This window comes from Balearica regulorum, chromosome 1, assembly GCF_011004875.1.
Source record: "Balearica regulorum gibbericeps isolate bBalReg1 chromosome 1, bBalReg1.pri, whole genome shotgun sequence".
In the NCBI taxonomy this organism is placed as follows: domain Eukaryota; kingdom Metazoa; phylum Chordata; class Aves; order Gruiformes; family Gruidae; genus Balearica; species Balearica regulorum.
The window spans coordinates 151,419,327-151,444,831 of NC_046184.1; the positions used below are offsets into that span (position 1 = coordinate 151,419,327).

At 38.5% G+C, this 25,505-nt stretch overlaps 1 protein-coding gene across 1 annotated transcript in view; it reads right to left on the reverse strand.

Annotated features, from left to right (window-relative positions):
* Positions 1 to 5,683: 5,683 nt before the first annotated feature.
* The window catches only part of UPF3A (UPF3A regulator of nonsense mediated mRNA decay), a 28,263-nt gene continuing 8,441 nt past the window's right edge, over positions 5,684 to 25,505 (reverse strand). Inside the window, 8 exon segments of the mRNA XM_075739242.1 lie at positions 5,684 to 8,491; positions 11,281 to 11,575; positions 15,634 to 15,794; positions 17,550 to 17,708; positions 17,800 to 17,855; positions 20,960 to 21,070; positions 21,167 to 21,265; positions 23,407 to 23,513. Coding sequence (XP_075595357.1) covers positions 8,318 to 8,491; positions 11,281 to 11,575; positions 15,634 to 15,794; positions 17,550 to 17,708; positions 17,800 to 17,855; positions 20,960 to 21,070; positions 21,167 to 21,265; positions 23,407 to 23,513 — 1,162 coding nt within the window. The 3' untranslated portion in view covers positions 5,684 to 8,317.

The following is a 25,505-nucleotide window of genomic DNA, read 5'->3' on the forward strand; positions in this document are numbered from 1 at the left end:
TGTGAAGTTCTCCAACACTTCCATTCTGCTGGCATTTGGAAGTCCTTCATGGATTTGTTTGAACCATGGTATATCATAGAACAATACACACAAAAAAATCTCAGTAGCATAAAGTTAAGCATCCATCGTCAAGAAATGAAATAGCTAAGAGTTTGGTGGCAGCAGTAATTTGCTTTTCTATGTCTTATGGCAGAAGGAAGTGTTTAGAAGCACCTCAGACACAAGAGCTTCATTCCTCTTCTTAGAAGGAGGTAAATAATTTTTGAGAAAGGAACTTACCCACCTTATAAAATCATTCCATACTGTGCATGTGTTTGATACAGGAGCTGTCAGCATTTGCCACCTGAGGGTCCCAGGCTTACCCTATGGGAAAAGAAAGAAGTGCCTCAAAACCGCTTTTGCTTTCCCTCTCAAATAGAGAGGGAAAATAAACTTTAAATTACCTGCAGCAATTTTGAAACATTAGCCAAAACCACTAGCACTTTCAAAAAAGCTGGTACCTGTCCCCCTGGTCAGCAGTACTGTCAGGTAACTTTTAGCAGGGATCTATCACAAATCACAGGCTGCTTTAATAGAAGCAGTATTTTTTCAGCAGTTGTGGCTAAGTTTTCAAGAAAATCAATCCTATACATGCTGTAAAAATGTAGTGAAAGTGTAGTGATCAACGACAATTACTGGCTGATGAAGAATTTTTTTCCTTTGGTCCACCTCTAGATGCCACAGGAGAAAGCTAGCACTGCAGGCTGGGTACCTACCTGTTCTTCTGTGTAGTCATGTCCCAGGCTCATCTCCTTTTGAATATAGCACATATCTTCATTGTTCCTGTGCCAGGAGTGTCCTTCAGTTCAAACTCACCCCCTGTTCCTGGTTGCAACCATCTACCGTGTGACATGTTCTTGGGGAGCAGGAGCTTGCTTGGTCTTCCCTCCTTCTACCTTGAAAGCATCTTTCCTGAGCCGGGGCAAGCAGCTTTTCGGGTGTCCCAGGGGAGGTCTCAGGAGCGTGTGCTGTGCAGGCGCAGGTTTCCCCTGGGTCTCTGGGACGTGCCCTGCCTGACACACTTGAGGACAGTGACTGACTTTCACAGAACCATGTCATAGTGTGGGATGTGGTTTTTCCCATGACTGACAAAAAACAACTGGTCATTTCCATCCATGGCTTCAGTTAAGAATGTTCTTGCTCCTTGTCCCCAAGCATGGTACTTGCATTTTGCACTATTGCATTTTATCCTGTGTTTATTACTCCAGACAGCATTAGCTGACTCCCGCTTCGGTCATTCGTGGAAATAATGTGTAAAGTCAACCCAAAGCCAGTTAATTATCTTTCTCCACTGTGGTTCTCTTCATCCTGAGTGTTTTGTCTTTCTATGGTTTGCCAGCCCTTTCAGCTAGCTCGCAGTTCTTGAATTAATTTCCAGGTTCTATAGTTCATCTACTCATTTCCATTTAGCATGGAATCAAGCACTTAATTAAATTCCACGTAAATCAGGTATACCCCATTTACCACATTTGTTTTTGGCCAAACTAAGTTCCATTCTTTTTTCATGCTGTTGATTTCTGTAGGTGATCTGGAGTACTTGGAGGATTTCCTTTCAACCTAGTCAAGAGAAGGTTTTCCCGAAGGAGGTGAAGAAGCTCCATAAAGAATTTTTGCTGGATCAGCAGTTACAGAGCAAGTATTGCACTAGCAAACAGTGAACAAATAAAGTGTTAGAAGCCATCTCAGCCCTAGTGAATAAGACTTTTTTGTACTGTATGGTTAAACTTTTTTTTTCTAACTTGTTAAGAATTTTCTTTTCTACATCTATGGATTTCATTTGATTTATGAAATCATGCTAAAATTTCATGAGTCTCCCCCATTTTAGTTAATATTCTTGTGAGACATGCTTGCATATCATTTGCAGTTCTAGATTATCTTTTTTGCCTAAGCAAAATGTAAAGAATTATCATATTCACCTGTGAAGTTTCTCAGTGAAAATGTCAACAATTTTAAAGCATGGAGTATAATTATATAAGAAAGCTATTTTATTTCATTTCATTCTTTCTTTTAAGCCCTCTAAATTACTTTCTGGAATTGCCTTTCTGTTCTTATTACATGGTAATGACTGTAATGAATACAGCAATAAACCAGTTACCTAGCACTGTAGCTATGGAGAAATCACAAGTCATTGGAAGTATGTCTTAAATACCCATTGTATACATTTCCAAGTGTTTTCTTCTAGTTATTTGATCTTTAAATAAGGTACTTAACGGTTTTCAATACACAATCAAGTTTAATGTTTGTATTGCAGGATAGTGTTACAAATTTAGGAAACGACATCGAGTCTATTCAGCTGTGGAACTGTTTCCATTTTTCATTTGACATTCCAAAGCGAATCACATTTAATATTCCCTTTTTAATTGTTTTGGACTTTACCCTGTGTGGAGGGTGAAATTACCTCTCTTGAGTATTTAATTTTGTTTCAATGGAGTGTCTTGAATTGTAGCTTTTCAGGGAAGGGGAGGCAGAACACCCAACTCCGAACTAAACAACGATGCTGTCAGTGGAGTGAGTCCTCTCTCTTTGGTAGCAGCTGCAGGAGCAGCAGAGAGATGGCTGCTCTGCAAGGGATGGGGAGGCAGGAGCTGGGAGCCAGGGTAGGCAGGGGACATGTCCTCTCCAATGGGTCTGTGGTGAACGAGGAGGTCTGAGGTACAGCCAGAAAATCAAGTTGGTGGGTTGAGGTGTGGGAGGTGCATGGCCAAGCACAATTGTCCTGTGTCAGAACTGAACTTGAGCCCGGCCAAACAAGCCCCTCAGAGCAGGGTGGGAGGGGCTGTGGAGCCTTTTGGTACACCCAAGGCCCTGACAGATCCTCTCTCCCTCAGCAGCATCTTCACATCTCTTTTCTGTTCTCTTCTGCTCTGTGAATCACAGAATCACAGAAGGGGAGGGGTTGGAAGGGACCTCTGGAGACCATCTAGTCTAACCCCCTGCTAAAGCAGGATCACCTGGAGCAGGTTGTACAGCATGGCATCCTGGTGGGCTTTGAGTATCTCCAGAGAAGGAAAAAAGAGAAAGACTTTGAACATCAATGCCCTCCTCTGCCTTTACACCACTGAAAAATGGCTGTAGTTGCAGACACTCTTTGCTGCTTGACGACTGTCATAGGTCTGCCTGATTGATGTGTATGGGGGCTACGGGGTCCCCAGAAGGAGCAGGCTGGTAGGTGCTCTCCACACAGCCTCTGCATCAATGTCTCAGATGAGTTTTGAACCTCTCTGCAATTCCAGGTACAGCCAGCATCCAGCCTGTCATCAGCTCATCCTTCCTCTTTCTCATCAGCTTATAAAGCAATGGCCCAATCTATTGTCTCATCTCTAGTCTCAACCTCTCCCAAGCTCTTTCCTCCTAACACCAAAGTATTGACATGTTCCTAACCCAATTTTATTGCATTCATGATCACTTTTTTTAAAATAATCAGGTTACATGAGGATTATTTTGTGTTTATTCTTTTCTGTCTTGTTCTCTTCTTATACCACAGGACAGGCGAGGAATGTCTTTGGCAACAACATGCTGGAGTACATAGTTAATTTATGTCAGAGCCTTTACGATTTCCTCGTCCAAATGCCCGAGAACATAATTATACACATACTGTCATTTCTAGATGCTGATGACCTTCAACGGCTGTCAAAAACATGCAAGAAGTTCCAGCAGGTAATGTCAGATATCAGTGCTCGTATTCAAGTTTGCTGTTAAGAAACAATGTGAGATGGGACTTCACTTCAGTCTCATTCTGTAGAACCATTTGCATTTCTGCAGTAGCCAGAGATGGAAAGCAGCACAAGACAGAGACCTGGGCACAGATCGGTAGTAACAGAGCGGGTCCTTCATGCTGTGGGTAATCTAAACCCTCTGTCTGGCCAGCTGGATCCTTCTAACATTACTTCTTTCTGTGTTCACAAGAGTTGGCAACTGAGATCCTGATTTAAAAAATTAAAAAATAAAAAAAATCTGCAAGTTTTATGCAGAATATTCATACTTGACTTTAGAATATATAAACATTTTTAAAGAGAAAAAAAAAAAAAGAGCTTCCTACTTCTGCATCTTTTTGTATGTCCTGCCTTCTGCACATGCTGGGAGGCAATGATGGATTGACCTTGAGTCAATATGCCATTTTTGTACCAACATCTAAAACCCCTCTGAAGTTAGTCTCCCTTTTGGAAAGTATTTAATTTTTCTAATCAAGGCTGCTAGTTGGAATTGGGCAAAGAACAATGCATTCACAATTGCAATCCTACGTGTTCTATGCTTGTGTCAGTTCAAATGAAAATACTTTATTTATATATGTAACAGTGTCCTGGTTTCGGCTGAGATAGACTTCATTTTCTTCCTAGTGGTGGGAACGGTGCCGTGTTTTGGATTTAGGGTAAGAATCATGTTGATAATGTGCTGATGTTTTAGTAGTTGCTAAGTAATGTGTATACTAAGTCGAGGACTTTTCAGCTTCCTGTGCTTTGCCAGTGAGGAGCTGCACAAGAAGCTGGGAGGGAAAACAGACAGGACAGCTGACCCAAGCTGGCCAAAGGGATATTGCATACCATGTGACATCATGCTCACTATATAACTGCGGGAGTTGGCCAGGGGGGCACCACGGCGGGTGGTGAGCAATTGTGCTGTGCATGACTTGTTTTGTATATTCAATTATTATTATCATCATCACCATCTACCTTTTCTATCCTTTTAAACTGTCTTTATGTCAACCCACGAGTTTCACTTTTTTTTCCAATTCTCCTCCCCATCCCACCAGAGGGGGAGTGAGTAAGCAGCTGCGTGATGCTTAATTGCCAGGTGGGACTGAACCGTGACAACCAGTAATGAGAGTCTCATAGTATTTATATAGTTGTAGATGTGATATGCAAATGAGACATGTTCAGGAGATCAGGATGTGGCCTAATGAAGTGTAAACCACAAGATATATCTGGAAAATATTTATTTTTTTAGTTATGCAGCAGTGAAGAGCTTTGGGAGAGAGTTAAACTGTTAAGAGAGAAACCAGCTCTTGGTAAGAAGAAGATGGCATTTTCAGTCTTCAAGAAGCTGATGAACTTCAATGAAAAACCCAAGCAGATGCAGAGAAGACAGAGCACATTCTTTTAAGTCACTTAGAAATTATCAGATAAGGCTCAATAAATTTCCCATTTGTTTCACGTATTCTTTCTTTCAAATGAAACAGAGTTATAAATAAATAGTAATCACTGGAGAATTTTAAGTTTCTCCTTTCATCATATAAGACTCAGCACCACCAACTCGCAAGTCATATCTCCAGCTGATTTTTAACATTCTATATTACATCAGGTTGGGGGGGGGGCAGTACTAAATTAGGGTGGTTTTTTTTCCTTTTTTAAGCATGCTTTATTTTGGATTTCAATTTTTTACATAGTCAGTGGGTTTTTGCCATCTTAACAATTCACACCTTTGGGCTGTTCAAGACTAATGCTGCAAACAGAGGCTGGCAGAGAAACAGCCTGCAGCACCAAGAGCAGTGCTGGCTGACCACAGCTGGCCAGATGACCATCCACCTCCACAGACTCTCTGAAAACAACTTACAGACATTTGATTTTAAATTAAAAGAAGCAGCAGAATATTTTTTAAAAATGTCAATGACCTCAGGACTCAGTAAGAAACAGGGCAACAAAAATTCAGGGAAGCTATCAGTGAAGCTTTTTATTAAATTCATTTTAAAAGCAAGAAAGCAGATGGCACCTAAGTCAGCTGCGATGTAACCAGACACAATTCTCTTTCCTCAGGGATGCTGTATCTACTTTCAGCAAAGCTGAATTTGCAAAACAAAGTTACTACTGTGGCAATAAAGCTCTCACGCCACACTGAGTTTGCACAAAGACAGGCTGCAAGCCTGCATTTATTTGCAGGCTACAGAAATGCTCCCGTCCTGCTGGTGGTGGCCAATACCTTCCGCTGGCCCCCTTAGATGGAGGAGGAATATAGAAGCCTGTTAGCTGCTGAGGAACAGAGGTTGTCCCAGGAGTTCCTCGAGCAACACAGCTGAGCCATCAGGCAGCGGGGGCTCCTCGAGTTGCGGCTGCGGTGCAGACACCGATGAGCGCTCTCGCCACGTCCGAATCGGAATGTCTTGCATATTCCTTCCATGTGAATACAGAAGTCAAAGGCAGGCTGTCTGCCCACCCTGTGCAGGGAGCTGCATTCACAAGGAAGCAACAACAAGTGAAGAGGCTGCAGGAATCCCGGTCAGCGAGGGCATGGCAGCTTGACCTGACGGATACAGATGCTTGACAGTTTTTACCGAGTCAAGGTTTGACATCCAGTCTCTGGTAACTAAAAGATAAGGAAAATAAGCCCCAAATGGAAAATTACTGCTAAATAAACTGTGATTAAATACCTATAATGCTATCAAGAGGTACCCATAATCTAGGCACTTGGGTGAAGGTGGGGGAGTAGCCTGAAGGCCACGTTGGCCAAAAGGTATCATCAAGCTCGAGTTTGTGAGCATGTGCAAAATCGTGGCTTTCCTGCATCCTGGGGGTCCTTCTCGCAGGTGAGACCCCTCCTCCAGCCTCCCCTGGGTGGGAAATACTTGCTTTCGAGCAGACCCTCATCTGTTGAAGATCTCAGCCCTGTCCAACTCTACTGCAGGAGAATTTCCTGGCAAGTCTCCTTCTCCTCAGACCAAGCCGGGCTCTTTCACTGAGGGCAAAGCCTGCCCCATGCTAACGCTACCTGACTCAGCCGGGACGCCGAGACGAAATCCTTTCTCTCCAGTCAGGATAAACTTGGCAAACAAGTTAAACTTTAGATGGAGCTAAACCCAAACGATTCTCAAACAGCAGTTTTACTTAAGCTTAAAGTAATTTTAGCTGGCAGTTCACTGACGTAGCTTGATATTAAAATTGTTCTCAACTGTATTTTTATCTGCTTCTGAAGAATACAAAGTAGCATAGCATCCTACTTAATTTTCTTAGAGTAATAGATGAAAAAATTGCAGAAGATTACATCTCAAAATCATAGTCAAAATCTTTTTGCTTTTATTTTATTTAATGCTTAGTATCTGGGAAAATACAATAAATAATTTTTCAGTCTAGAACAATTAGATGTTATGCTTAATAATAAAATGTTCAAAGAAGATGTAAAAATAAATTAATGTCTTACTATTTAACTTCAGTGACAAAGCAAGTCTCAGTTTCAGATAACTGAGAAATTTTCAGCCATGAAAGACAAATGAACATGTCCTGCCCTTGTGTAAACACGCGGCCATCACTGAAACCAGTGGAAGAAATATATACATATATACACACACACACACATATATATGTGCCTGCATCAGAGGGCAGAATTTGGCCTAGATCTTACAAAATGGTAATTGACATTCATGTGTGTTTATTTTTTTAACAAATAGAACTGCAGAACAGTTATGTATCGTACATTTTCCAAATCCTGCAACTGCAACTTATATGAAACATTAGCATATAAAAAGTCATCACTGTACAACAACTTTTTTTTTTTAAAAAGTCAGTGTCAAAACCATAAAAACCAGCTAATTTATTAAAACTGGATATATTGTTTAAGTGCTGAGGTTTGCGTTAGCTTTCTTCTGTTTTAAGCACAGGAATCTATTAAAACATAAAAGGCAAAAGTGGCTCAGAGAATGGCGAACTCTCTTACAACATACTCGGAGCTTTACTAACACTTATCTGACACTATAGTTAATTGAAAAACAATGTAAACACAATGAGGTACAGATACCAACGGACATTTCTCACAAATGTGCAAACTGTGGGCCTCCTCCTGCAAACACTACTGGCTCCAGAGCTTCCTCCCGGGGCCGGTCCCACCGAGTCTGACTGCAACTCCCTGCCGCTGCCATTTGCAGGAAGGGGTCCTGTGCCCCTCTGGTCATGCACCAAACATTTAAAGTGCCTCAGATTTCAAACTGATGCAAATCTACGGTTCATTTCTTTAGACTTGAAAAGATGAAACAGCTTCTGAAAAGTCTTATACAAATACTCCTTTAAAACTATCAGAGGTTTTCTATTTCAAGGTAAATCTAATAAAATATTGAACTGCTTTTAAACTAGGCAAATAGTGTTTGCTCTGCTTTTTGTAAAAAAGCAACTATATTCCTTTGCTGTAAGATACTTTATATCACTCTCCCCTTTATTTTACAGAAAGTAAGAGGCAGACCTATTCTAATTTTGTTGGTGCAATCGCCTGTGGAGTTCTGAAACAGCCCTATGGATTTTTTGTGATGACACTGAATCTTAAGTTCACCCCTTTTCACAAGTCCTTCCTCCAATTCATTTTATTCTGCTTCTTCGCTCTTCTCAGAACCACCTCCAGCTGAATTATCTGCCTCACACTTTTTATCAAGAGCATCTTCAAAGGACTTCCCACTGCAGTCGTAGGTTTTACTTGTAGATCCCGTATGTGTTCGAATGCGAGCTCCTGGCTGGTATAACTGCATGGCCGGCCGATCCTAGAAGGAGGGAGATGTGATTAACGCTCTGAGAAACCCATGTGGGATACATGTGTGGGATTTCAAAGTGATGAATGTTTGTGAAGAAAGCAGACTGCGTGTTAAATCACTTTACTTTTCATAAGACCCAGGACAAAAATGGAGTGTAATGAAAATTGAGTATTTAATATCTGTCTTGTTTATAACACTATTCTTGGGAGCCAAGCATTTTGAATAAATAAAGCAAGCTGAAAAATTAAAAACCCTATGGTACATCTGATGTAAACAAGGAGAAATACTGCAGACAATTATCAAACATAGTATTACAGGTAAAACTCTGAAAAATGTTGTTAATGTTGCTACCTTCACTAACATCAGCTGAGCAGAACAATAGCCTGCACACTTGCAACTCAGCAGATAAATGACAAATATTAAATATAAGCATAAAAAAAAAAACAAACCAGAGAACAGTTTAGCAGGTAACAGCTAGAAAATTATCCTCAGCTGAACTTTACCAATCAATATGTGTGCAGTGCTACTTCGAATCATCAATCACTACCACAACTTAAACACGGAGTGCGTATTTTAATTACATATATCAAAATAAAATTGCAGAGTTATTGCTCTGCTTCATTGTGCCTTCCATGCTGAGTATGAGAGCAGAAGAATTCAGCCACTGATAATAAACAAATATGATTTGAACATGCGCAGGCTTTCTGAATGATCCAATCATACACACGCTGATTTGATCACTGGAAAATGGAAGAAGGAGCCAGTTCACAAGGAAAAGACACCTCAAACTTGCAAATGGTGACGTTCCATAGCTCTTGAGAGTACTTTTTACTCTTGAAATTTCAATAATGAAACTCTGCTTAAGACATCGTTTCGTAGAAAGAGTATTTTACTCTCACAAATAGTAGTTTTTAATGTTATGCAGCAACACATTCACCAAAACCAGAGCTTTTAGATCAAAGTCTTGTGTTAAGTCTGGCAAACGAAATTAGACAGCCTATTTTAAGACAGTGGCAGAGCACAGGAATTGTCCTACATCAAATTGTATCTCCATCAAACTATATTTCCATCTCTCTTTATAATTTGAAGTCATTCTAGTCTTTTAGTCTTACATTCATAGAATCACAGAATGGTTTGGGTTGGAAGGGACCTCAAAGACCATCTAGTTCCGACCATCCTGCCATGGGCAGGGACACCCTCCACTAGACCAGGTTGCCCAAAGCCCCATCCAGCCTGGCCTTGAACACTGCCAGGGATGGGGCATCCACAGCTTCTCTGGGCAACCTGTGCCAGTGCCTCACCACCCTCACAGTGAAGAATTTCTTCCGAATATCTAATCTAAATCTGCCCTCCTTCAGCTTAAACACATTACCCTTTGTCCTATCACTACATGTCCTTGTAAAGAGTCCCTCTTCCTCACCACACTGCAGAAAATTTTACTGATATTGCTTATTTTGTTTAGGGAACAAACCTAGAACTTGAACTATGGACTAATCCAGAGACTCAGAGAGGTACCAGAAGTGCGATAGGAAGAAATAAAAAGCAGGTGGCTTCTTAAGACTTGACAAAAGGCCCTCAAGACCCCCCATCCAGTTCCAAGATTGCAGATTATTTTGCCAGATTTCAAGAGCAGCATGGTAAGCATGAGGAAAATTGTTTTTCCCATCTTCCTGTTTCTGAACTAGCCATTTTTCTGACTGTTCTACAGCTTGAGCCGCTGGTGTATGTGGAAGTGGCTAATGTGTATATGCAGATAAATCTCACCCATACTGCCCAGCTGACCTTTGCATAAACAAAAAGCGGGGCACACCAGCCTTTCCGTGTTTGCACAAGGTGACTTACTTGACACGCAGAGCCAGTCCACCTGGACTTGCTCTGTGCACACTCCATACAGACTCACTCTGCCCGTGACCAATTTACTCCTTGGCAGCCTCAGCCCACATCACGGATCAGTCACTGGGTCTGAAAGAAGAGTTTCACATGCAGAATAAATTCCTGCACAAAACAGTGTTTCGGTCATCTTTTGTGGAAAATCTAGGATCAGAAAGGAGAGAGAATGAGGGTGACAAGGAGAGCCACCTCCTGAAAAGACCCTGGCACATCCATGAAATCAGACGGTCTGAGAAAAATGATACCAACGTCTCTGGGAGACAATAAGGGACGGCTCCACTACACACCCTGCTACAGGCCCCACTTGCACTGGTTTTGCACCTGCTCTTTCCCTGACAACAGCCATGAGGATAATTTGTCCTAACCAAACGACAGCCTTTTCGTACTGGCGGGTACACAATACTGAAGAATTTGCACATTCACACCCTCTAAGCACAATGGTCTGAATTAGCTATTTATTTAAGTCCTTATAGTTCCACTATTGAGCAATGCCGAGCCAATCCATAATATAATTACTTTATGAGCTGTGTAACGGAAGTACATTTTAAAAAGACTAGTATGTTACAGTTTTTAAACTTCACTGCAGATCAGAAGTATAACAATTTTTAGTATACTCATAAAATACAAGGCTTCCAAGAATAGCACTCTAAGAATTCTAGGGTTGAAAGGAAGACAGGAAGTCCTCTGTATATTGTAAATATGAGCGAGCAGAGACCTGTGACCTTAGCTTATTTTAACTGCTGTTGTCCTCTGATAACAGTAAAAAGAAGTCTGGGTTTTACTGAAAATGAAATAAAGAATTGCTTTTTTTTTGAAAAAGCATCTTTATGCTGAGTTTGCAAAAGTAAAACCTGTGATCTTGAAGCATATTTAACTAATGAAAGATTATCCTAAATGAATAAAAGAACCTTATTTCTTATGCGCTCCTTTTTGGATGCCATGTCATCACACTTGTCCTCTTTACCCAGTTTGTCTACTGCCTCCACAGTGAAGCTGTAGTTGTAGTTCCCTTTCTTTCCTCTGTCTTGGTTGTATCCTTTCCCCCATTTCAGCTCTTCTTCATTCCTTCTCACAAACTTGTCAAACTCATAGTGAGCTCTATGCTTTCTGCCATCATCCAATCGATACCTTTGTCTTTCAGGTTCTTTTTCTCGAAATCTTCTCTCCAAATCTCTTTGCTCTTTGTCACTATCATTTTGTGACCTATGAGTATGTACAAAAAGAAAGAAATTCCAAGCAATTAACAGTAAAAAAAAAAAAGCTGATGAAGGACACAATACAAAGCCTTCCTTTGACTTCAACAGTATTTACATCAGTTGTATGGCAAGGCTCTTTTTTTCTCATTAAAAGGGGTTGCGTGCAATTTTGCTGAATGTCTCATCCATGTATGTCCAGCCCTTGACTATACATTCAGTTCAAAACAGCAGACAAAGCTTTGCAAGCAAAAAAAAAAAAAGTTAAAAAAAAAAAAAAAGTTTTGTGCAACTGTTGTGGAAGGCCCATTCTTCAACTTTCATCCCTCTTTGCAATCCCACAAATAGTTCCCCAATACTCTTCTTCACATAAACACATGCTGCGCAATTAGTTCTTGTGGCCTATTCTTGGGGTGACTCATGTATATGAGTAGTCCCTTGAACAGGAACACTCAGGGCCTGAAGGAATTGTGCAGGTATCATGTATCAATTTGTAAAGTTTTATGACTTTATTTAACAAAAAAATATTCACTGACATCGCAACTTGCGGAAGGCACTTGTGAAAATGAATACTTATGTTCCAGGCTTTTGTTTATTATGTTTCCAAGTAATTTAGCCTACCTTCGCATATTTTATTTAGGTGAAAGAACATTACCTTACCACAACATAACACTTAATTTCTGCTATGCTGCAATGGATGCATATTGTAAAGACTGTTAGTTTGCAACATTTTGCTGCCTGTCTCAATACAATTCACTTCATTGTTCCTGTTCAGACAGTGAGTCCTTCTCTCATAAACCGAAACTGCAAATAGTGAAGAAAGATTACAGAAGAGATTGAACTTTAAAAGGAGCAAATACCAGTAGTTTCTTTTTATATATTTCATATGTATAAATACTTAAAATTGAAACAGTGCAGTTGCTTTTGACAGTCTGCTCGCACTTTGGGAATCAGCAGGCAGAATCAGAGAGGATGGAGATTTTCTAATGGTGTATTATGGTGTAATAAGCTTTGCATTTAGAATGGTTTAATACGAATAAAAGTGTATCTTTCTACATCATCCCCTTTTTTTTTTAAAGAACAAAACCATGAAACTTGTCAGCCTCTGCCATGAACTTGGGTATTGGGGGGGCTGCCAAGATAGGTTCCCCATTTCAGGAAGAGCTGAAGGTCAGTGACAAAACCTGAATGATGAGTAAGTTGTTCAGCATTTTGCAAGACTGTGCTTGTGTCAGCATAACACATTCACCAAGTGGAAGCAACATCCCAGCTTTCACCTGAATCGCAATTACAGAGATACTGTACCTGTAACATAGACACATATACATAAAATACTCTTGTCAGTTCTCAAGGGTTATGTGGCTATAAGTTGTTTTGTTTCAGGTTTAATATGCTATTCTAGACACTTACTCCAAGTCCTAGCAAGGCTTTGGAACATGATCTTCCAAAAAGCCAGAAAGATGCATCTAGATCTGCTGCTGTAGCATTGCCTGATACCTGTCTCTTCCCCTGCCTGTTGCTGTGGTTGAGGAAGGAATGAACGTGCCTGGAGGTAGGCTGCTGAGGGGGACACAAACTCCAGTACAAGAGTGGTTCAAGTAGCTTTCTAAAATTCAGTCACAGCGAACAGGCAAGCAAGAGTGAAAATGGTGGAACAGGCAATAACGTAATCACAAAGTTAAAGCAAAAGAGAAAGTTACACAGCCAGCAAAAACCAAGCAGAAATAAATGGAAGTAAAGAGAATAGAAGCATACTTCTGGTTAGTATAGTTTCAAATCTGTATGTGACAATGTGCACTCATGCACTTACTGAGGTTTTCATTCGTGGTAGAAAGCTATTGCTACTGAGCCTTAAAACATGGTTTCCAGCGGGTAATTCAGTCTCCTCCACATAGAGTTGAAAGCTACAGTTTATTACTGATTTATCGGGCAGTGACAAAAGTTTTAAAGTAGTTAAAACTTTAATTCTAAATTCAGTTGAAATAGCTTATAGCTAATTACTTAATCACCCTGTACTGGTTTTGGCTGGGATAGAGTTAATTTTCTTCCTAGCAGCTGGTATAGTGCTGTGGTTTGGATTTAGGATGAGAATAATGTTGGTAACACACTAATGTTTTGGTTGTTGCTAGACAATGTGTACACCAAATCAAGGATTTTTCAGCTCCTCATACTGCCCCGACAGCGAGGAGGCTGGGGGTGCACAAGAAGTTGGGAGGGGACACAGCTGGGACAGCTGACCCAAGCTGACCAAAGGGATATTCCATACCATATGGCGTCATGCTCAGTATATAACTTGGGGAAAGCTGGCCGGGGATTTAGACCGTGGCTTGGGAACTAGCTGGGCATCAGTGGTATGTGACTGGTGAGTAATTGTGCTGTGCATCACTAGTTTTGTATATTCTTTTATCATTATTATTATTGTTGTTATTATTGTTGCTGTTGTTATTATCATCCTTCTCTTCTGTCATATTAAACTGTCTTTATCTAAACGCACGAGTTTTACTTTTTTTTCCTGATTCTCCCTGCCATCCCACTGTGGGGGAAGTGAATGAACAGCTGTGTGGTTGTTTTAGCTGCCTGCTGGGTTAAACCACGACAACTCTCACTAATAGTCATGATGAGATGAGCACTTAGAAAGACAAGGTAACACTTACTGTACTTGCACAGCCAAAAGGATTCTGGTTTACACCTGGAAAAATCTACATTAATGCCTTATTAAACTTACAAGATCAATATCAAAAATGTTATATGGCACTACCAAGAGCTTACTACATAAAAAGCCTCATAGGCAAACAACTGACTTGTCCCTGGAAGTGTTTCTGTTGACCCTGTTCTGTGTTTCCTTTGTTGAAGAACATCAACAAAAGAGGTGTTGAATATTTTCAATTTCCATTAGAGAATAGGAAATGGAAGTTTTGAGCATCTTTCAGGACATACTTAACATACTGAAACACTGAGCCCATGTTTGAAGTCCTTACTCAGAGACAAAAGAGATGAATAATGCATGTAGGATATTACTGGTGAACCATTTCTTCAGTTAGCAAATTCAGTGGTTTTATTTTCCATTGTTCAAAGTTTCTTTATTTTTCTATCATCTGCCATTAGGAGAACATCTGCATCCTTTTCATAAAAATCAAGAACCTAAATGGACAAAGGTAAAATTTAAACTACTCGGAATATGCAGGTAGACTGCAAGGCTCCTATAGCACAATCGAAAACTTCCTCTAATACTTTGTATATAATACCTTACATAAACTATTTAAATGCTCAAGTTTGTCCATATGTACATGTTGCATATGTCTCAGATTCAGTTCTTTCATTTTGCAAAGTACTTTTGAGAGCTTGACTGAAAAACTCTACTGAAGAACAAAGTATTACTTATCTCAGCAGCATATTAGGAATGTATCCTAAATATCTTATGGGTGAATCCTGCTTGCAATGGGACATACATGCCAAACAACATGAGAACCAGCTGCTGAAAACATTTGTAAGACATTTCTAGGCTACAGTAGTTATAGAACTGGGCTATACCTCTTGTTCCTACTACTACATATGCAACACAAAAGGCAGTGGGAGACAGAGACAACCTTCAGCAAGTAACTATCATAAGGCTGTCATTCACACCTTAACTATTCTGCCATTGTCCCATTTATTAAACACATTTATCTGTTCATTGCAGCAAAAATGAAGAAAGTGTGATGGAAAAGTAAAGCATCCTAGCCAATTTGACATCAGTAATGGAAGGAGGGCCTTACCTGAGCTCTTGATGGGAGCAGGTGAAATAACAATGAAACTCAGAATGACTTTTCATGCAGAAATCCTTCCAATCTGGGATTTCAAAATATTTCAAAAATAACAAATTGCATGCACTAATACTGCCATCAGGTCAGTAAGCTGTTACTACACACTTTTACAAAAAGGACAGTGAGAGATTTGTTCATACACAGAACGAAATCAGTTCCTTGCTGACAAAACACCCAGCCAACACACCACTTATATCACATTTAAGCCTCCAAATTGAAAACATTTAGGATCTAGCTTGGAGCCTAAAAGATAAGTATTACTTACTTTTCCTTAAGTTCTTTAAGTGAACCCTCCAATGATTTGGATTTTATACTCCCAGATCCAGGTGACTTATCCCATTTGTTTTCTTCAATGTCAGCTTCTTCACCTTTTTCTTTGTGCTTTTCACTGGCCAGCTCATCTCCTTTTTCAGGCTTCTTAAGAAGCTAAGAAATATTTGCTTACATTGTGATGTAAAACTATTCTCCTCTGTTGCAACAGACATTTTAAGAATGTATTAAATATATCAAAACCTATTAAGATTGAAGATATTTAAATGCTAGGAATATACTTTGTGAAGTACAAAATTTTAAATGTTATTTAAAGAGAGCTAAAATGCTCTTTTACTAAGGTGTGACAGTCATTAGCAGGCATTCACCTGCACACTTCTAAATATGCCGAGAATACTGGAGAAAGCACTTACCTACTCTTCTAAGTTTTATATATAAAGATATTATTGTGGTTTACAATTTCTTAGAAATCATACAACAGAGCTCAATGTTATTGCCAATAAAATAAAAAGCAGAACCTCTAAGACAAAAAGAACAGAATTAATACTTCACGAAATATTATATATAAAATGTGTGACACATGAACTACTTGGGACAGACTGGCATATAGAAGTAGGTGCTAGTATAAATACACCCTGACAGAAACACAGACTGAGGAAAAAATTATGCTGTTAGCAGGACAGATCACAATGCTTTTTCATTTCTAAGAAGTCTGTTCCTTTCACAACAAATAAGCAACACAAGGCTTGAGCAGTGTCTAGCATTACAGGAACAATCTTTATAGGAGGACCAACTGTCTCAAACTATTTCTCTAACATTTCAAGAATAAGAAGAACATATCATTAGTCTTTTCATCCCACCTTTTTTTTCTGAAATAAGCGCAAATTATTCTTCTCCAATATTTAAAACTTCATAATGTTTCTCTCAGGTAATATTGCCCTTCTCTTTCGGAGACAGAACTAGCTTTCAAGGTCACATTGCCACAGATATGTCATAAATACTAGGGTCTTTTAGACAACCAATTTTGGGTAATACATTTTAAAGAATAAGTCTCTTTTCTTCTGAAGTTCTAAAATGTTTTTCTTTATGCCTAAGTATGAAAAATCTGTAATTCAGCTTCAGAACTTACTTTTTTTATACATCCAAGTGAAGGCAACCGTTGTTCAGGAAGAAAAGGAAGAGGAAAGAAGTACACAGCTCTGTGGCTTCTCCCCACAGGATCTGGAGTGAGTCTATGTGCCTTTGCATTAAACTACAGACTCTTATACCAACTTTCCTCTCCAAAACAGCCTATAAAATATTTCCAATACTACAAAATTTAGTTCAGATGAATAGTTTTTATCTATGTCATCTTATACAAATAAGGTTTTAAAAGTCCAGACTTAATAGCACAAAATACACCTCCCTAATTAAAGTCATTAAAAGTGCATGCATTCAGGATGTCATAAGGCAGCACAGCCTGAAATTAGCAAGTCTCTGTCATAACTTGGTTAAGCATAATATTAAAATAAATAATTTCTGAGCATAACCACAAAAAACTCTCCGCACATATGGCCAGATGAAGATTTACATGACAGAAAGTGTTAAAGCCATACTTGCAACAATCTTCCAACATGTTAGCACAGAACAAGTTGGTTCTGTCAGGTTAAGTTGGCATAAAATGTGGCAGTGTTGTGTAAAGACATCTGAGTTACCTGTCATAACTGCATTAGCACATCATTGTACCTAAGGTGATTAGTCACACTTTTCCACAATGCTTCTTAGTCAAAGCCCTACCTTACTTCCTCTTCCAGGCAAAATTGGTTTGGTATCTCCACGCTGTACTGTAGCACACTGCATAAACAGCGTAAGTGAGAGACCAAAGGAACTTCTGTATAACTTCAGGAGAAGAGATTTTTTCCATTAAGGTACCTTGATTCTTATTTCTTTTTCAGAAATCTTCTTTTGCTTCTCCACTTCTTTTCTTTTACGTCTTTCTTCTTCTCTGCGCTTCCTTTTCTCTTCCTCCCGTAGACGCTTCTTCTCCAATTCCCTCCGCCTTCGTTCTTCTCTTTTCTCTTCTCGTATTCTCTGAAGAATTCAAAATGATTGATTGTAAATTGTCCAACGGAAAACCATGTGAAACATAAATGTTGAACTTCAGGCAAAAGTCTGAACGTACCTGCTTTTCTAATTTTCTATTTTTAATATATTCCAAAAGGGGTGTTGTTCTTCTAGCTAAAACACAAAAAATTTGTGATATAGTGTTCAACTCCTAAAATATGTACTCATTTCTTTACTTTAGCACTAACCCCTTTTTTCTAGCTTTATCTGCAAGGGAGCTAAATAATTAATAAACCTATTTGCTTTATATACTTTTGAAGGCATTCCCATCATTCTGTTTTAGAAACACTTTGTTGCTTTTTTGCTGTTTGTGTTAGAAGCAACAGAGATATGTCACATGATTATTTAATGTTTAATTAAAAATCATATCTTTTCACTTCAGAGAAGGGCTTTTTTCTCTTGCTCATCAAATGGTTATTCACCAAAACAGAAAGAAATGTGTTCAGAATCTATTCCTACATATTAATTTTGTACATCAAAACCTAGCTATATTTCTGTTCATATACGGACCACTTTACTGTAATCTCACACAGCATTTTTCAATCCCAGATTTCAAAGTACATCATGAAGGAAACATTTCCATTCTCATACAACATTTCACTTAACTACCATTTAGCATTCACCTCTCCATGGGAAAACGGGATGAGTAAGACGTAAAAGTGGTTTGTCCCAGGTTACACCGGAAAGTATCAGCAGATTCAATCAAACTCTGGCTTCCCAAATAACAAATCAAATGCCTCATCTGCTGGATCACATGGCCATTGTTATGTTATAGAGCTGTCTCCACACTCTGAAATCGAGCCTAAGCCACCTGCCTGAACCATCTCCAAATTCTACAAAACCTTGCAGACCATAATCAAATTCTGTATTATGTATAGCATTCATGACTATCAGTAGTGAATTCAAATTTGAACTCATAGTCCTAGAGCTGTGAGTAGTTACAACAAATTCTGTCAGGCTTAGATGTCCCAGGATAGAGTTACAGAACACATTTACTACTAGAAAGAATTTACAATTGTTTATAGGACTCTTCCTCAAACCAGAAGAAAATGTCACTATTGGAATGCATGACAAAATTTAGAAAAAAACAAGAAAAAAAATTCTTTTTAAATTTAAAATAGCATAGCTGAAATCCAGACACAATTCATATCCCAAAAACATTTGAATGTTTTTGGCTTGAAGGTCTAAATATCCTGCTAGTAACCCATTCGTTAATGATAAAACCCTGTTACACAGTTATGAAGGGGAAAGCTTGATAGGATTCAATATTTGTTTTTAGCAAGTATCACTGGTCAAAAACAACAACTAAAAAAGATTGTTGATTTAAATTCTTCTTCCCTCTATCCCCAGATTTCCCATGCTGTCCCCTCACTCTATCTCCCCCCCACCCCTTACTGTTTGACAAATTTTAGGTCCCCAGCACCCTCCCTAGCAGTCCCTCAGATCTGCAGCTCTGACTCTCTCTCCTGCTCCTGTAAGTTCCCCTGTCTGAGCAATGTCCGCCTCTGGGCACTTTTTCATGCTGAAAGTGGCCACAAAGTGTGAGTGAAAGGATAAGCCGCACTGGGAGTCCAGAACTTGACACTAGTCGTGACTAAGACTGCGGTGCAAGAGGTTTAATCAGAAATTATAACCTGAGGGTCAAGGAAGAGAGGCAATGTGATGAGTACTATCAAAAGAGGAGAGCAGAAAAGAATGTTTGTCAAACTTCATTCCTACCCATCTTATTTATGGGCCTTACTGCAAATAAAAATCTAAGAGGTTTTTCTTAAAATGCTTAAGAAATTTTAAAAGAAAATAAGTTAGAAAATTAAGACCGTTACTTTTACGTTTTATCTTGCTCTCTAGAAACAAGCCAGAAGAATGAGCTTACCTTCATCTTGTTACAGGGAAAATCTGTTTTATATCTCTCTGTCACACTGAAACTGATGAGCTAATACATCTGACGTGATGCATAAAACATGTTGGTTTGTGGTAACACTACCTGGAGAAATGCTGAGAATGTGAGGCCCAATTCTGCCAACAAAGTCCTGGGCATGTCTTTTGTTGACTCCAGTAGGAGTAACACCTTTGAAACTGGACATGCAACTAAACCCTTACATAATTTTGCTATACATGTGCTATCCATTGAAGTGATCATTGGTTTTATATTGATAGCTGTTTTGAATAGCAGAAAAAATACAGCAACTAATTTGATTTCCTGTGATTTAACAGAAACAAAACATTAAAACTTCTAATGTAAACCTGCCTTTAAATTGTAAACTTTCTTAGAAAATGCTGACCGCTTTTACTCTGCTGTCAAATACTAGGGAAAATTTGGTATAAATAAAAATTGCTGGGGAACTTGCTCTATCTAGAAAAGCAGCAAACAAGTTTTATTGCTAATGGCAGTCTCTAAATGTCCATTATTATAAAATTTCAATTTCCTCTAAACAGTTTAAGTTCCAAATTTCTTTAGCCAATTATTAATTTAGGCATATGAAGAATAATTAATGCCACTCTATAGAAGTGCTTGTCACAAGCAGGAACAAACAGACAAACAGCATTAATCAGAAGAGGTGGCTACTTTTACACTGTAAAGAAATGATAGCAAAGGTCTTTTGTTTCTCCCTTACTCGATTGTTACACCTAGGGAAAGAGTAAGTGTTCTGCATGTTGTCACTTGAAGATACAGCACATCAATATTCCATGTCATCCTGAAAACTGCCTACTGGCATTGAAGGTTTCAATGTTGGTCTTACTAAAGATTCCCCCAGAGACTGTGGAAGTCATGCGGCATGCATACAGAAAACCAAGCGTTGCCTTACTTTGAAAGCTTTTGCAGAATCTTGACCGACCATGAGAACAGAGAGAAATCATTTCATATTTCTCAATAAGAGCAGCTAATATCAGAGATCAATTGTTAAGTATTCAGCTATTTTATCTTTTAAAAATAAAACTTCCATCTTTTAATACATCTGTAAGTATTCAGAAGTATTAAGGACCTATTTCTGAAGCCACTGTGCATGCAAAACTTCCAGTGAAATCCAGTGATGCATAGAGACTTAAAAGAATAGTTGGGGTGGTTCCTGTCACTACTTGGCTGGATAACAAAAATCTAACTGTGATAATCTCAATCTCTGTTAGACTGAACAGGTCAGCTTTTGCAGGTGATACAACAAAATATAAAAATAAGATATTTAATATTCTCAATAACAAGAAAAATCAAGAAAACAGACCAATGAGTTCCCTTGTTTTGGCCTCAATCTCTCCCAAAAGAATCTCAGGATTGGCACAGATTTTCTCTTCATCAGCACAATAACTCTCTAAAAATTTCCTATATTCTGGATCTGTGAAGAAAAATTTTTGAATTATGTTAATACTTTGCAATGCATAACAGAAATGGAATCTATTTTCCACTGTGACGCCAAGAAAGTATTTTTTACCGTCTTCAATGCTCCCGGCTTTGGCGTCTTTCTTCTTCAGTTTCTTTTTTGAAATCTTCTGGAATGGAGCAAATTCAACCACTGCAGGATACTCCAAACCTTAAAAGAGATCAATGCTTAATTTTTTGATGGGAGAGAAACATTCCTTACATTCAAGTAAGATTTTCAAAACTATTGGAACTTCTGTTGGGAAGTGTTACTTGAAATCAAAGGTGAATGTTTCTACAATCCCATCCTAAACCTCTAATGAAAAATTACATGTAGCAGTATTTTAGATTCAAAACAAAATACATTTCTCTTTTAATTATATACATAAACATCAAATATTTTTGGTCATGCTAAAAAAGACTGTCAAAATGAAGATGACTGCTGTTGCACAATAAAAGTCTTGCATTATCACTTATAATTCCCTTTTAATTCTTCACAGATATTCATTGATTAGAAAAATTTACCTAAAATCTCAGCCTGACAAGTGAGTAAGTACTACTGGGAAAAGAATCTGAAACAATTGAGTTGCTTCTGTAAAGTTTTGTTGCCAAAAAGCTTAAAAAATAAATGAATTCTGGGTAATATGTAATAATTAAAACATAAATACATAAAAACATAAACATAAAAATTAAAACCATACCACCATCTTTCAAAACCAAAACTGTAAAATTCTGCATGTAGAATTGTGTGAAACTTCTTTTTTTTCTGTTTATAATGGACTACACAATTTCTTGCCTGTGTTTACTGGCATGGATTCTCTGTTTTGAATTCTGCCTTAAATACTAGATTCTTCTTTGGACTGGAGTCAGAACTGTGTATGTCTTTTGCATTTCACCCAGTTTCTAATTGCAGCAAGTTCAAGATTACATTTTGCTCAAGTCCACTGAAAACTTAGTTTAAATCTGCTAGAATATTTGTTAACCTTAATGGACTGGGTAATTCTTGTTTTAATTTTTGCCTCATAAGTGCAATGCCACCACAAGCCTCATCAGAGGGCACCTGCGATCAAAACTTGCACTCTTTATTTGCACAATCAACACAATCAATCTTGCCAAACTGGCCAGCTGTGTCCAAACTCAGTTTTGCAATGTCCAGAATATTCTGGCTTCAGTCCAGTGTAACACTGAAGAACATGCTTAATTTAGACAAAGTGAAGTCTTGGCAGAATCATAAAAATAGTTCATTTCTAGTTTTTCATCTAAAACACCCAGCTTTTTCTGGGAAGACGGCAAGGAAAAAAAATGCCACTAGAAAATTGTGGCATCTGTTGGTTAGGAGCTATCCTGCCTCCTACTTTACAGCAGAACATGAAATCTGGGAATCATATACTGTGAGAAACGTGTTGTTCTTCATCTCTAGGAAAATCCATCCAAATTTGATTAAGTTAGAAGCCTATAAAATATCTCAGGTAGGAAATGCTGAAGAGGAACTTGTTAGTTTGACAGACAGCTTCTTTACAGATCAATTCTCCAGTAAGAGTGGACAGGACTACTTTTCACAGGACCTCCACAACATTGAGAGTACAGAATAGACAATGCCTATTCAAGAAACCCACAAATCTACATCTGTTTTATACAACCCATGCAATTTTTTACAGAAGGTATGAGTGAATGAGGCAAGGAACTACTACAGGGAAAGCACCATTTCTTGGCTATGGTAGTTTCATGCTACTGTAGGAGACTGGGATTTATCCACACCTATGTTACAGAGTTTTTCTTTACTGTTGGGCAAACTTTTGCAGACTGCACATTTTAAAGATGGCAATCAATTTTGTCACTCTTTTTCTTGGAACTCAAGATGTCTCCAACTGCTTTAAAACATCAAGCTGTGCGTGTCTCAAATTGGGCAACCAAAATTATGAGGACAACTTTTCATCTTGCTTTTTCAAACCGGGAGTAAGTGGCACAACTTTATCTCACAGAAACACTGAAGATGTAACGATTCATGCTTGCAATGTGTTCAGTTATTGTTGTGATGAACTGTGAAGCTTGCATAAGATAATTATCTTAATAAGATCTTGATTGTGTATTGCTTAAGGTACAAGATTGCAGATAAAGCATACACACCACATAGACAGGCAAGACTGCATGGACAAATATCTTTAAGTAAGTGCTAGATTTTAATATATTTTTATGTAATTAACTGTATATTGAGCAAAAAAACCCTGGCATAATTAGCAAAAAGGAAAGAAATTAATGTTCTAAAATGGTATACGTATATATACACATTAAATATCTTACAAGTAGTCCAACCTTTATTATCAATGAAGACATAGCCATCAAAGCGATCTCTAAAAAGAAGGATGTCCTCAGGATTTCTAAAGTTAATGTATGCTCTTGAGTAGAGATGAGGATAAAGGCTGCAACAAGAAACAATTTTATTTTCTGTTATTTACTATTCCATTTAGGACTAGAAAAAAAGCAAAATTAGAAGGATCACACTGCAATTCTCATCTTCTTTGAGAAATGGCTACCTTAAACATGCATATTGAAGCCTTGACATATACATATCTAATTATACATATGACAAAAAAGTAACTGGACAACTGAGTTCCTGTGTGCAACTGTGAAATTTATTCTGAACTGCAACAAATATTTCTAGTTTGTTTTGTCTCCCTAAATTGAAGCGCATACACTTCCTTTGTGCAGGATCAAAGCTTTAAGTCTTATATTTGATGATTTAAGAGAAATGAGTAACATGAGTGCTTTTGGGGAACTTCTTGGGCATGGCTAAGAAAATCTTCTATTGCTAAAACAGGAGAGGGTAGGTAAAAGCTCCCAGTGAAAGGGCAGTTGCAAAGCCGTCACTGTATTTAAAGAGATTTCCACCTTTAAGAAATAATAAATAAACTAGTAATTGGCAAGATAACCCACTGAATTATATACCAATAAACTCCATCTGACATACATGTGTATGAATATATATGCAATGTCTAGTTGCGAAGAACAATTCCTGTGAAAACATACAAAACATTTCTAGCAAAAGAATGAACAGGTCCTTACCAAAAATAATTCTGATTCTTCAGGAATTTATTAGCATAGATCCCACGCCAAGGGTAAATGTTTAATGTGCCTGATAAAAAGCTCTGGGCTGGCATACCACCAACCACAATGAAACTGAGGCAATTTAATGAATTGCCACCCATCAACTAAGTTATTGTGAGTCATGGCATGTACATGCTTTAGACCCCTGCAAACTGTAATATATACCAGCTTGGCTTAAACTGCCTTCAATGATGGCTATGCATTACGCCAGGTTTTTGAACAGATCTGAACTGTAAGCCCGTAATTTTAAAATACCTATGTTCATAATACCATTGCCACACATGGCCTGACTTCAGACAAACTCACCACCAGCAGCAGGAGACAATACACGCACACAGTTGGAACCGTATTTCAATCCCATAGCTATTTCAGAATCAGATTTCACAATGAGTAAGAGCAAAAATATGGGTTGGATCACAGGATCCACATATGTGGCAACTCAAAGCAACGCAGTTACTACAAACCAAGCAATGTTTTTCTTTATCAAATGTGCATTCATATGGATTCCATTTTGATTGTTAGAAGGTGACCATAAAGAGCAGTGCTGTCAATAATGATTTTGTAAACCTACCAAATTTGTGTTTCATATTGCAGCCAGGAGAAATGTGTAACAAAAAACTAAAGGGCTTTTTTTCATTTAGATGTTTTGCAAATACCAGCTATGGAGTGTTTCTACAGCATGCAGAGGATAAACCATCCCATTCTAAGGAAGAACTATTTCATCCATATATACTCACTGTATTTTGATATTCTAGGATGGGAATAGCATCAGGTGAACTGTCAGCAGGTAACCACAAAAATGCCTGGCTAGGGCTATCCTGCTAACACAAAGCAGTGCTGAAAGCAGATGGCTTCCTCATCCGCCGCAGCCTACGCAGATGCCACACAGCTACAGACTGCTTGCAAGAAACCTCGAGACAGCTTGACCAAATGGGCACGGTGGCACATGGCTGTGTTTTGTCATGGGGTTCTGCAAACCCTGCAGTCCTCTGTGATCAGATTTGCAAACCTCCAGTTTGCACGTACAATACAAGGTACCTCAAGGGTGGCTGTGGAGTTACCACCAAGATGCAAAACAGACACAACAAGTCAGCTTCCTTCTCATCAGTTTGAAAGAAAAAAAAAGAAAAAAATTTCACACTTTTCATAATTACATAGTTAAAATATATCTTTAAAAAGGCCTACAAGTGTATGTAAAGGAGAAAATTTTATTGTGGCAACCTATAGCTGTGCTAGAAGAAATGTCTCTGTGCTGCCTAATGGCTAGAACAGTGAAGAAGTCTCTGATAACTGGTGGCTCCCAGGAA